The sequence below is a fragment of the Sminthopsis crassicaudata genome, chromosome 2 (genome assembly GCF_048593235.1).
Source record: "Sminthopsis crassicaudata isolate SCR6 chromosome 2, ASM4859323v1, whole genome shotgun sequence".
Taxonomy (NCBI): Eukaryota; Metazoa; Chordata; class Mammalia; order Dasyuromorphia; family Dasyuridae; genus Sminthopsis; species Sminthopsis crassicaudata.
The window spans coordinates 296,031,432-296,044,798 of record NC_133618.1 but is presented as its reverse complement, the minus strand read 5'-3'; the positions used below and the strand labels follow the sequence as shown (position 1 = coordinate 296,044,798).

The 13,367-nt window shown below is 33.2% G+C and overlaps 1 protein-coding gene across 4 annotated transcripts in view; it reads right to left on the bottom strand.

Annotated features, from left to right (window-relative positions):
- Window positions 1–13,367, bottom strand: part of KCNK10 (potassium two pore domain channel subfamily K member 10) — a 170,331-nt gene that overhangs the window by 6,340 nt on the left and 150,624 nt on the right. For all 4 annotated transcript variants that reach the window (XM_074289811.1, XM_074289810.1, XM_074289809.1 and 1 more), the window contains exon 5: window positions 8,255–8,441. In XM_074289811.1, coding sequence (XP_074145912.1) covers window positions 8,255–8,441 — 187 coding nt within the window. The remainder of the gene's footprint in view (window positions 1–8,254; window positions 8,442–13,367) is intronic.

Below are 13,367 nucleotides of genomic sequence, written 5' to 3'. Positions count from 1 at the left end.
TGCTACAGACTTTTCTACTGTTCACTAAGGAAAACATATTGTCCCTTAGAAGGGATCTTAGACTGTCTTCTCATTCTTAACTAAGAAATATAATGTTATGAAAATTTGAATGAATAACTTTATTGTTCACTTACATTTAACTTTAAATTATGTATTATGATACTAAGTTAAACCAAAGGGAGTAATCTGGGCCATTACTTTTAACTTCCCTAATTATTTGAATGTAAAATAAACATTGTGAAATCATCTTAAATGGCTTGTAATTCTTTAATAGATTCATTTCTACTTTTCCATAAATGCACTTAGCCAAAAAGGAAGAGAATGGTTTAAGGTGAAAAATGGAAATTTTATAATTACTTGATTCTCTATTCAAGTAAATGTGAGTTAGTATCAATCATAGTTTGTTTCTATGATGACAGAGAACCATTTATTTCTACCAATTATGACCATAGAATATGAAAGTTGGGGAAGGGAGAGGGAAAAAAAAGCTATCAGTTGGAGAACAGAAGGGAATTGGAGATGATATGTCCCATGTCTTTCTTTTACAATTAATCAGTAAAATGAAAATAATTTGACAAGTTGAACTGATCAGCTATTTGGCTGCATTGATTTTGGTGAACATTCAATAAAGTCAAATTATTTACTCCCATATAGGCACAAGATTTTCAAACAGTTGTATAAAATATATATCAGCTATTTGCAGATATATACCATCTATTTGCAAATATATGCCATATATTTGCCTGATCTGAATTAAGGTGGGGCTGAGAGTAAGAAATTTTACTCAAATATTCAAGTGGATCTGTGATTTCATAGATTCTGATATTGCCTTTAATGATAAAGATCAAAATTCCTCTGTGCTTGCCTATTACTATTGTATGCTTGTCCATGACCTTCTACAATTTCACACCAGAGTCCAACCCAAAGTCCTGAGGGGTTTCCTCACTTTCTCTCAAAGCAACAAGGATAGCAATGGAGCACTCAAGCCTTCCACTTACAATACCAAGCTCTCACGATGTGACTAGCCCATCTTCTTTTTCAATCATAAATTTACTTGATAAAGTATTTCATCAAGTTCTTCTTTAAATTTTTAGTTATTTATTGCAACATATTCACTATCATCATGAATACTCCCTGTGATACTAAGTTTTAACTTTTTGCAAGATTGTTTTTATTGATATTTTGTATTCATGCTACTTTCATTTTTGTATCTAGATATTTCTTCTACCCAATGAGCCACTATTTTTAACAAAATTCATTTACATTAAAGGCAAATTTTGTAGGTTAAAAATCAATTGCTTTTGATAGTAACATAAAATTACATATTATGAAATATATTGTGTAGCTATTACGTAATTATGTTCATAAAATAAGTCTCCTTTCCAATCTGTCCTCTACTCAACTATCATATCAATCTTGCTAAAGTGTAATTCTGTCCATGTCATCTCTCTATTCAGTAAACTCTAGTGGTTCCCTTTAATATAAAATGCTCTGTCTGGCTTTTAAAGCCATACTTCCTTTCCAATATTCTCATGCATTACTCTTCTCTGCATAGTCTGCAATCCAAGGACATTGGCCTTTTTGATGTTCTCCACACAGGGCACCCCATTTTCCAGTTCTTTCTTACTAATTGTTCCCTAGGCCTGGAATGCCCTTGTTTCTTAATTCTATATCCTGGCTTCCTTAAAATCTAAATTCAATTTAAAAATAACAAAAAAAATAAGACTAAGCTCAAGTCCAACCCCCTACAATTGCTGGAATATACATAAGATCTATGTCCAATAATTAAAGAGTTTAATATTGCTGAAGGAAGTGAATCATATCTGTCTTGACATTTTCCCTCTAAATAGAACCTGAAGAAAAAAGAAAGTTGGAGTCAAATGATAGGAAGGCTTCAGGTTCTCCTTGGAAAGTCCAATAAAGGAATTAATGGAGTTTGCTTTTGTGTCTAAAGACAAGAAGAAACATTTCATGAGACATCTGATCATTTTGCAATGTTCTGCTTTTTTACTGTTCTGCAAAAAGCAGAATTAAGTTCAACTGACTTATCAATATCTGACACCAGAGAAGGGAGGGAATTCTATAAAGGACTCAGTAAGATCCTCTGAATCAAATACTTCAGTGAAAAAGGTGGAAACAAGTAAGGATGATCAGAAATATATAGTCAAGAATATATATTAGGAATAAGGAATAGACACTCCAAAGATGTATGGACTACAGAAGCTTCATTGACTCTACATCATTAGCACTTTCTTTGAGGCAGAGAGAGGTTAAATGATTTCCTGAGGCTCCTCATGAGCAAAGGTCAGTGTCTGAGGTTGGATTGGAATTCAGGTCTTCCTGACTGCAACAGATCTAATGTTTGCTCTACTGTGCCTTGTGTGCAGGGGACAGGGACTAGTCCAGTTTGGTGGACTATAGAATTTAAGAAGAGAAGTAATGTATATTAAGTCTGGGATGGTATAGACTGGAGCTATATTGTAGAGTTGGAAGTCCAACCAAAAAGCTTGTTTTATATTCTATGGGCAAAAAAGGGCCAGTAGAGCTTCTTGTGCAGAAGACAAACATAATCAAAATTTTAAATTTTAATTCTGAATTATTCATACAACTTATGAATCATGAAAATTGAACACTGGATAGAAGGATTTTAAAATAAATAAAGTCAGCCATTTTTACTCCTCTCGCTGCAGACATCATTACTCATCACAAAGAGGTAGAGAATTTATCATTTCTAGGATGGCATATGTGGGTGTTGCAGAGTGCCTTCATTTTAAGCTTCATAATTATAATTTCCATCATATGTTGATAATTAAAAAATCCCCAACGATTTGGCTACATCTACCACCATGAAACTCATGTTGATAGGGATAAAGACTATACCTGTGATTTTACTGGTATCAGGATGGAACTCCCTGGTGAAGAAACTCCCTCTATCAAGGCAAGTCAGCACTTGCTCTGTGACTTAGAGCCTACTTGAGTTGTCTAAAGCAAAGATTCTTTAAACTGTGGGTCATGAACCCATATGGGGTTATATAACTGAATGTGGGGGATTTGCAAAATATTTGGCAACAGTAAAAGGTTGCTGAATGTAATGACCAAAAATTAATTCAAAATCAAGTGCACAATGAATCTGAGGTATTTCTGGCAGTACTTGTCTGTGCTGTATCACATGACTTCACTACAGGCTTGGTTCTGAACACACATATGCACTTTGTACTGCACGTGCATGAAAGCTGCCAGAAACACCTCAGCTCAAATTCTGAGTGGAGTATTGTAAAAATTACCTGGGCAAAAAGGAGGCACAAGGAAAAACCTTAAGAAGTCCTCAGTTAAATGACTTGTTTAGGATCATCCAGCTACTCTATACGACAGGGACAAGATGATAATTCAGATTTTTCTGACTTTGAGATCAGCTATCTATTCACTACACCATTTTAAGGAATGGGGATTTTGGAGGGAGATAAAATGAGTGGGGGCAGGGACAGGGAGAAATGACCTGATCTGTGATCTTATCTTTGTAGGAAACCTCCTGACTATTTACAGTCTTAGAGAGATACCTGGACATTGAGGGGTTCAGCAGCTTTCCCATGTGGAAAGACCTCTGGGCTTGAAATCAGAAAGGCTTAGGGTCAAAGCTCTAGACACTTAGTTGTATGACCCTAGTCAAGGCACTTTACTTCTGTCTGCCTCAATTTCCTCAGTAGTAAAATGGAAATAATAATAAAAATAAATAATAGCACCTACCGCTCAGGGTTGTCATGAGGATCAAATGAGATAATATTTTCAAAGTACTTGGCACATTTCAAAGTACTTGGTGCTTAAAAGATAACTGACTGATTGTAGTTCTACAACTGCTGCCAACTTTCTAAAAATCCAAGTATTCCAGCAAGAGCCAAGTGAATAACAAGCCCCCAACAATTCACTTCATCACTCTTCTTTTCTTACAACAGCCTCCTCAAGGACTAATTCCAGAAGCACTTGCTCAGTGAGTAATACAGATTCTTGTTCTTCAAGGTCTCTCCAGGATGTTTCTATTTGCAGCTATTCCACCTTGAAGATAAGCATTGACCTTTGCAGGCCATTTACCCAATAATGACGTCCACTAGGGTGTGCTAGAGAATAATGCAATTAGTGATCATTTTAATTGTATGCCTATTTTCTAGAATCCTGCCGAGCAGTGTTCCCTCAAAGTCAGGCTACAAGATGGTATAGCAGCAGCAAAACTCAGCTGGGGATAAATTCAGTTGATAACAAAATCAACCAGCAATTAATTCTATTCAGCCCAGTTAGCAGAAATAATCTTTCTGATACAGCTTAGCTGGGGAGCAGCCTAGTAGAAAGGCTACCAGGCCAAACTAGGCAAGTGATCAAGCATCTACTCAATTTTTATTTTTAAATGATGTTGCCTGATTCCCTGGTGCACTTGGTGTAGTATTACTATGAATTAGTAATAATTAAAATCCTGCCTTTTATTATTCATACATTTGTTCTGATAAGGCTACAGGACCTTTTCAATTGATGTAGGAAGCAAAAAAAACAAAACAAAACAAAAAAACTAAAGTCAATCTCAATCACTGGAATTTTCAGAGCACAAGTGAAATATGTTCCTTATAATAGTTAGCATGTATATAGTGTTTTAAAGTTTGTAAAGCACTTTATACACATTATCCCACTATACTCAGTCATGTTCTATTTTTACCAGCTGAAGCTAACACATGCCAGAGATTTTTAGCCATGTAAGAAACCCTCAGAGAGTTTTAAAAAATCTTCTTTTAAATAATCATCCTTTAAAAATCATCACTATAGGTCATTTCATCTGTGCCAACCCAAATGTATATAATAAGCACTTAATAAATGCTTGTTACCTGTGTGTCTGTCTTCAGATCATGAGTTTCAGCTGAGAAAGGATTTATTTTTACATTAATTTTAAAATGTTTTGAAATCATATTAAAAATTGGGCATGATTAATTATTGATCGCCTTTGTGAAAGAATTGGCATTATTGGACTAGTAGGACTCTTAGAAACCTCCTCCCTTTGCCTGTGAAGAAATTGAAGTCAAGGGAATTTAAGTGAATTGCCCAAGATAACTAATCATCAGAGAACATTGAACTCTGATTCTAGATCCAGTGCTTTTTGCCCTTGTAACATATTGCCATTGACATAGATATATAGTACTAGATAATATAATTACAGAAAGGGAAATAATTAAGGTAGAGATGTTTAAGGATATTATGGAAAAAGGGAAATCTTCCATAATGTCACCATTCAAATGATTGTTTAAATAATATTGTTGAAATTCCAAGAATAGGTTTATCTTTATTTATATCCCCAGCATTTTAGCATAACAACTGATATATAATAAATTCTTAATATATATTTGTTGACTATTAACTAACTGATTAATTCATTTCTACTTTGTCAGTAATCCACAAAAAAGTTTTAAGATAAGAAGATACGTCTACATGCATCTCCATTTTAAGTAGAATGATCATTTTATTCTAACCATATATCTTGGTGCAATCCATCAGCTAATGATGTTTTTGCTACCAAATAAATTGGTTGCATGTTGCCGATGTTCTAGAAAATTCTAGTCAGAACTGTCCTGTAGAGATCTGCTGCTTCGAATTTGAAGACAATCAAGACTGTTATAATGATCCTTCTTTATAAATCAATCTCATGTAAGTTATGCTTTCCAGTGCTTCAATCAACTTGTGGAATTATTAAAAATTCAAAATTATTAAATAGCTGCATTTTATCTTTTATCAAAAATATTTTTTCCTATTTACAATTATTTATAATTGTAAAATCATACCTGGAGTCATTGAAATCAGCCTGGAGCATTCACAAGACTTATTATCTGATGCATATTTTCTGTTCACCTGACCCCCAGCTTTTTGCTGTCTATAGGCAGCTAGGTCCATTTCAATGAAGCCAGTATTTTTAAAAGTGAATGTTTTCAAATGGACAATTATTCTGAATGCACAAAAGGAAAGAATGGACAAGGGAACAATTGCCAGTTTGGATGTTGAATACTTCAGTATTAATCACCTCAGCTCTCTAATTTCTAGTGATAGATCTTATGAAGAGTGGCCTGAAGCTCTATGCAAACCAATAGGAGTAACACAAAATTATAACCTGATTGGTTCTCTGAGTCAGACAATTAGAAAGCAGACAATAGTGCTGTTATGTATTATTTGGCCTAAAGGAGCCTTTTTCTACTTTCCTTATGGATAGCTTTCCATAGAAGAGATCATCTATCTTTGAGTTCTTTTCTATAGCATTCACAAGCAAACAAAAATCGTGTATTAAGCACAGATTATGTGCCAGCTACCATACTAAACTCTAGGATACAAAGAAAAAAATTTAGTCCCTCTCCTTAAGAAGCATACAGTCTAATGAAGAAGACAATATATACATAAGTTGGTACATACAACCAAAATAGGATAGAGATGCAGTCTTTGAGTTTTCTGTCCAATGTTTAGCCAAAGACCAGCAAAAACAATGACAAATAAATTTGATCAAATATATTAAATATTCCATTATGGCTATTTTAATAATGAAAAGGTTCATTTTCTAGTTGGAAATTAGTTAATTAGCTAGCTAGGAATGACCCCAATGGAATGAAAGTTAAAACAGAAGGAAGAAATAGGATGTCCATATTGTCCCACAATTATGTTCAAATGACACTTAGGGAAGGGGATTATATAGAAAATAAATGAAATCCCACTCTGTTATCTAACACCAATTCACCACCACCACTACCACTACTATCACCACCACCACCATTACTTTGAGGAAGATAAACCTGATGACAATCTTTTTTTTTTAATTTTCTTTTAACAAGACCTCTTTGATTATAAGGTTATTGCCATTCTGTCCATTACAAATACATATTCAATTGTAATTCTTTATTGTTATGATACCTTATGCCAAATAGTCCTCAGAAGTCTATAAATTGGGTCAGAGAAAGTCTCAGATGTTTGTCAGTATCACCAGGGAACTACTAAACCAATCCCAAATATCCATTGCAATCTATCTTGTAAGAAAATATCAATATATTGTATTAGTTACAGGCAAAAAAGGGCTATTATTGAGTCAAGAAGTATTAAAGCATTTGACTTCCAGATATCTTATTCACATTATATCTACACTGAATGGGACTTTCTAATATTTCATCTTACATTTGTTATTGTCATATTGAAATTCTATTAAATTTATAGGTTATTCTATATATTCTACTTATTTCCTGAAGCTATTATCTAAGTTATCAAAATTAATTTATTTACTGATTCTCTGGTGTTCTAACTAAAGCATCTTATCATTACCAAATAAGCATTATTTTGTCTACATTTTACCTTTGTTTTTGCCTTTCATTTCTTTTTTTTCTTGTCCTATTACTATTTTTAGCCTTTCTATATTAAATAACAATGGGAAAAGGAGGCAGCCTTACTTTACTGTCTATTTTTCCAAGAAATCTTTAACGTTTCCCTATTGCAAGCTACAGTAGTTTTTAGTTTTTAATATATACCTTTAACTAAATGAAAAAGTAGCCCTTCTGTGTCTATACTTTGGAGGGGGTCAGGGAAGGGTTTAAGCATAAGAATGTTGTATTTTGCTAATGGCTTTTTCTGTATTTATTGATATAATAATTGATATAATCAGAGTTTCTTATTTAATATGATTAATATAATTAATTCCAAGAAGAATTGTTTTCCAGATATGGGACATTTTTTTTATCCTTGACATATTTTCAACTTAATCATAGTGAAAAATTGCTGAATAAATTACTAATCTTTTTGCTGGTATTATAAAATTTTTAATCAATATTCATTGGTGATATTGGTCTATCATGTACTAAGAGAGTTGAGAATTTAGTATTTGGAAGGAGATTCATTTCACTTATACATAATTCATAAAATTGTTAGAGAAATAAACTTCAGAGATGTGCAAAACCTATCTTCCTTCTGCTTCAGGGACTTGGTACTGTTTGCATCTTCCAAGCCTAAGGATTTTAAATGAGACTTTGCCCTAGTGTGCCACTATTATGTCTAGCTACAAGGAAGCACTAGTATTCTGAGTCATTTTGATTGTCAGATTCCACAAAGATATATCAGCAGACAGATTGGAAAAATTTCATTAAGAAAGATATTCCCATTCCTTCCCTTTAATACATATGCATATTCACATATACACATGCACACAAACACACACACAAACACACACACACACACACAGAGATTCTAGATTTCTTACCTGCCACATAATCACCAAAACCAACAGTGGTCAATGTGACAACCACAAAGTATATGGATTCCAAAGCTGTCCATCCCTCTATGTACTTAAAAATGACTGCAGGAATTGTTACAAATACAATGCAGCCTGCCAAGATGAATAATATGGTTGAGATCACCCGGATCTTTGTCTGACTCACTTGCTTTTTCTAGAAGAAGAAAAAAAGAGAAGAGAGTAAAATCATTTTCATTATCCCTTCTTTAGATGTCAGAGACAGATCATGTTTTATAATACCCTAAATCATTCTACAACTGCTTCCTTAAAACATATTTCCTAGAATCAGATAATTCAAAAGTTGAAAGAGATATTAGAGTCCATTCAAACCAACCCAAAGTGTTAATACTCTCTTTAATGTCTCTGACAAATATTTATTCAGCCAAAACTCATAAGAAAGCCCATTCTATATATGACCAGCTCCAATTATTAGAATATACATATACTATAACTTTATTATATACATATAGACACATATTGTCAAGCATGTTCTCTGTCTCGAATGTTTTTGTTTTGTTACAAAGAAGGGTTGTGGCGTAGAAAATTATATTTATTCAAAAGACGCAAAACATTTAAAAATGTTTTTTAAAGTAGAAAAATAGTGACTTGGTATTTGAAGTGGAAAGATAAAATACAACTAAATGAAAATTGGATTAAGTGGCTTCCAATATTCCTTCACAATTTTCAATGCTTCTGTTGAAGAAATATCTAAAGAAATGCCTGTCCAGATAAGACTATCCTTGTTTGACCAAATTCATAAACCCTTTGCAAAAATGCACAAGGAAGGTATTTCATGATTCTGAGAGAAACCAAGTAGTTCATCCATCAAAATTCTTGCTAGAGAATGATTATATCTCAGAAGTACAAAGTGCTAGGAATTGATTTTCTAAAATCTTCTCTTTCTTCCCTTTTCTCCTTATTCCAATTAAAGAAGTCTTCCTAAAGTTTTTATAATAAAAAGATTTATAAAAAACATGAGTCTTAAATAATTTCATGATCCCATTTCACAATATCATTTTATTTTTACTGGATTTATAAGTTATAATTTCCCTTGATATATTCAATATTGCAATATATATATATATACATATATATATATTTTCAATCAGTAACTGGGAATAACAGAATATCTGTGTGCTTGACCCATATCAGTCCTTCTAATTCTCCACTCCCATGATCTACATCTCTAAAATGATATTTATAGAAGAAAAAAGGAATATTGATCATCTACATTAAAATTCTTAATAAAATATTCACCATTTATTAAAGGCAAATAATTTATCAAAAATAATCTGTCATAGTTGTCGTTTCAGTTGAGCTTGGTTTTTTGTGATCTCATTTGGTATTTTCTTGGTGAAGATATTAGAGTGGTTTGCCATTTCCTTCTCCTACTCATTTTATAGATGAGGAAACTGAGGCAAATAGTGTTATGTGACTTACCCAGGCCCACACAGCTAGTAAGTTTTTCCATTCCAGGTTAAGCTCTCTATCCACTGTGCTAACTAGCTATCTTATAATAGTAGTTAAATAAAATAAACATAAATCTACTTAACAATTTTACATGGCATTAATATTAAAGATTTAATTTTTTTTGAAAGCAATGATTATCAAGTAATAATATCTTGTTTTTTGTGTAGTGTTTTCTTTCTTTCTTTTTTTTTTTCCTGAAGCTGGGGTTAAGTGACTTGCCCAGGGTCACACAGCTAGGAAGTGTTAAATGTCTGAGACCAGATTTGAACTCCGGTCCTCCTGAATTCAGGGCTGGTGCTCTATCCACTGCACCACCTAGCTGCCCCCCTTGTGTAGTGTATTAATGTTTCCACAGGGCTTTTACATGTCATTTGAACCTCACAACAATCCTATAAAGAAGTCAACAAAGAACTATTTTTCCTATTTCCCAAAGTTGGGCCTAGATCTTATGATTCCAAGTCCAATCATATTGTGAAATATGGCAAAGTATAAAAAACATGGTAAACAGGGCAGCTAGGTGGCGCACTGATAGAGCACCAGCCCTGAATTCAGGAGGACCTGAGTTCAAATTTGGTCTCAGACACTTAACACTTTCTAGCTGTGTGACCCTGGGCAAGTCACTTAACTCTAGCCTCAGGGAAAAAAAAAAAAAAAAAAACATAGGAGAACTTTTTCCCCCAGGCCATGGATTTTCATTAGGAAGTTTGCTAAATCTGCCTAAAAATATCGAATTCCTTTATTTTACCTTAAAAAAATCACAACTCTGACCAGAGACTTCATCAGAGTAAAAACCACAATGTTTATTTGCTAAGCGAACTCTAATTGCAAGTAATGGGAACATCCTATTTTACTTTATAAACCACCCTCAAACACATAAGGAAATTAAAATTAATTAGGTGTTTATGAGACACTTGTTAAGTAATAAATTAGGATCTGAATGCAATTAAAATACAAATAAAGTTGAGGCTTAAAAACAAGAGCTGAAAGTACAGAGGGAGCCAATATTATTCCCAAAGCTCAGTAGAACAATAGAAAGGAAGACCACAGGGCAAAACAGAGACAGAAATTGTAGCAAGGATACAGTGTATAATCTTGATTTTTCATTTTGTTGTGGATTATTTGCTAAGGACTAATAGCTCATATTTGCAGAGCATTTCCCTTACATACAGATAGTGCAAGTATTATTATCTCAGATTTACAGATAAGGAAACTGAGGCCTAAAGAGGTTAGGGAACTCATTCAATAATAGTAAATGGCAGCTAGTAAGTACTACAGCCAAGACTCAATTCCAGGTCTTCTAGCTGAATTTGGTCCTTTCATTATGCTACAAAATGGTATCAGCACAATTTACTTTCTTCCCAGCATCCAGCAATTCAACAATGGTTAGTTCAATTGATACCTGCTTAGGGAAGTTTTAATAATAGGATATTTTAAAGAATTAGGAAATTAAATCTCTTGTATATACTACACATTACTATTTGAAGTACCTGCAAAGATGCTTGTAGGCTTACTATCACCATCCTGTTTCAGACCATCATTTATAATTCAGCTGACTATTGCAATAGCTTTCTAATCAGCTTCCATCACTCTAGATTTTCCTCCATTTCATCCATCCTCCAAAGTCATCAAATTAATTCCCCTAGATTATAACTCTGATTATATTACCCCTTCCTTCCACTTAAAAATTTTCAAAACCTTCCCATAACTTACTGACCAAAATCCAAACTCTTTAGCTTGACATTCAAGATCTTTCTCTTTTTTGTCCCAACAGAACCATAACTAGTCATTCTTGTGAGCAGAAGTAGGAGCTCAAATAATACTTGGATTGACCAAGATAAAATGTTCCCTCCAATCAATTTTTATGACAAATTTTGTAGAGGAAGCTACAGGGAAGTAACCCCACAAGGATTCATGGGAAGACAGAAACATTGGGTTACTTACTGACTTTAGGTCGGAAAAGATTGCTACTGGGGGAGGGGAAGTGTAGGGAAATTCAGGAAGGAGCTTAACTGAGACAAAGGTGTCAACCAGGATGAGGAATCTGGGAGCTTTCTGGTTTTTTGTTTGTTTGTTTGTTTTAATCTATTTTTAGTCATTTTAAAAATATTTATTTTATTTTGAATTTAAATAATAAAATAAGCATTTCTATAACAATATACATAGAAAAAAGATGATAGTATGTGAAACTGCAAATATATAACATACAATTTGCTATTTCTTTTAAATATATAATAAAGCCATCATGTAATTTTCTTTTTCACCATTCCCTCCACCCTAGAGATGGCTACTTTTGGACACAAATATGTGTATATGTGTAAAAACATTCTATTCCTACTTCTATTTATTAGTTCCTCCTATGGATGTAGTTAGCATGTTCCTTCATATGTCCTTTGCAGTTATTTTGGATATTTATAATAGTTAAAATGACTTAGTCACTAAAAATTGTTCTTAAACAATATTGTTATTACTTTGTACAATGTTCTCCTGATTCTGCTTATTTTGCCCTTCATTATTTTGTGGCAAGCCTATCCATGTTTTTTCTAAATTCATTGAACTTATTTTTTCTATTAGCACATTTTCTATTAGTATTCCATCACAATCATATACCCAACTTCTTCTACCACTCCCCAATTGGCGGACATTCCAACAATTTATTTGCCACTTCAAAGAGAACCACTATTTTATTTTATTTTTTAAATTTTTATTTATTTATTTATTTATTTGCTGAGGCAATTGGGGTTAAGTGACTTGCCCAGGGTTACACAGCTAGGAAATGTTAAGTATCTGAGGTCACATTTGAACTCAGGTCCTCTTGCCTTCAGGACTGGTGCTCTATCCACAGCACCACATAGCTGCCAAAGAACCACTATTTTAGAACAGATAGATTCTTTTCTTTTTTCCTAATTATTTTGGGAAACAGCCCTGGTAATGGTATTGTTTAAAAAACGTTCATTTTTAAATTATGAGTTCCAAATTATTTTCTTCCTTTCAGCCCTTCCTTTGAAAACAGAAACTAAGAAGGAAATTAATATAATAACCATTATACATGTAAAATCATGTAAAACATATTTCCATATTAGCCGTGTTTTTAAAAACAAGGCAAGAAAAATTAAGTGAAAAAAATGTGTTTCAACTTGCACTCAGAGTTCATTGGTTATCTCTGAAGATGGATAAAATTTTTCATCATGAGTCTTGGTATTAGCAAGATCATTGTATTGATCAGAATAGCTGAGTCTTTCACAATTGATAATCTTTACAATATTGCTGTTACTAATACAATGTCCTCCTGGTTCCACTCCCTTCTATTCATTAACAATTATATAAGTCTTAATGAGGTTTTTCTGAACCTATCCCTATCATTATTTCTTATATAGTATAACTTTCTAGTTTTACTAATTTTTTTTCATGAGAAGGTACTAATCTATAATGCAGGAATTAAAGTGCTATCCTAACCTTAGTTTTCTTGAGACACATTCCCGTTGTACCACTCTAATTATGGTTTCTGGTCCCAACCTACCTTTCCAAAACTACTGCTATTTTTTGTTCCCCAAAAAGATCTTTTTTCTTCCTTCACCTTTGCTCACTATGTTTCCTATGTCTGGAAAGTTCT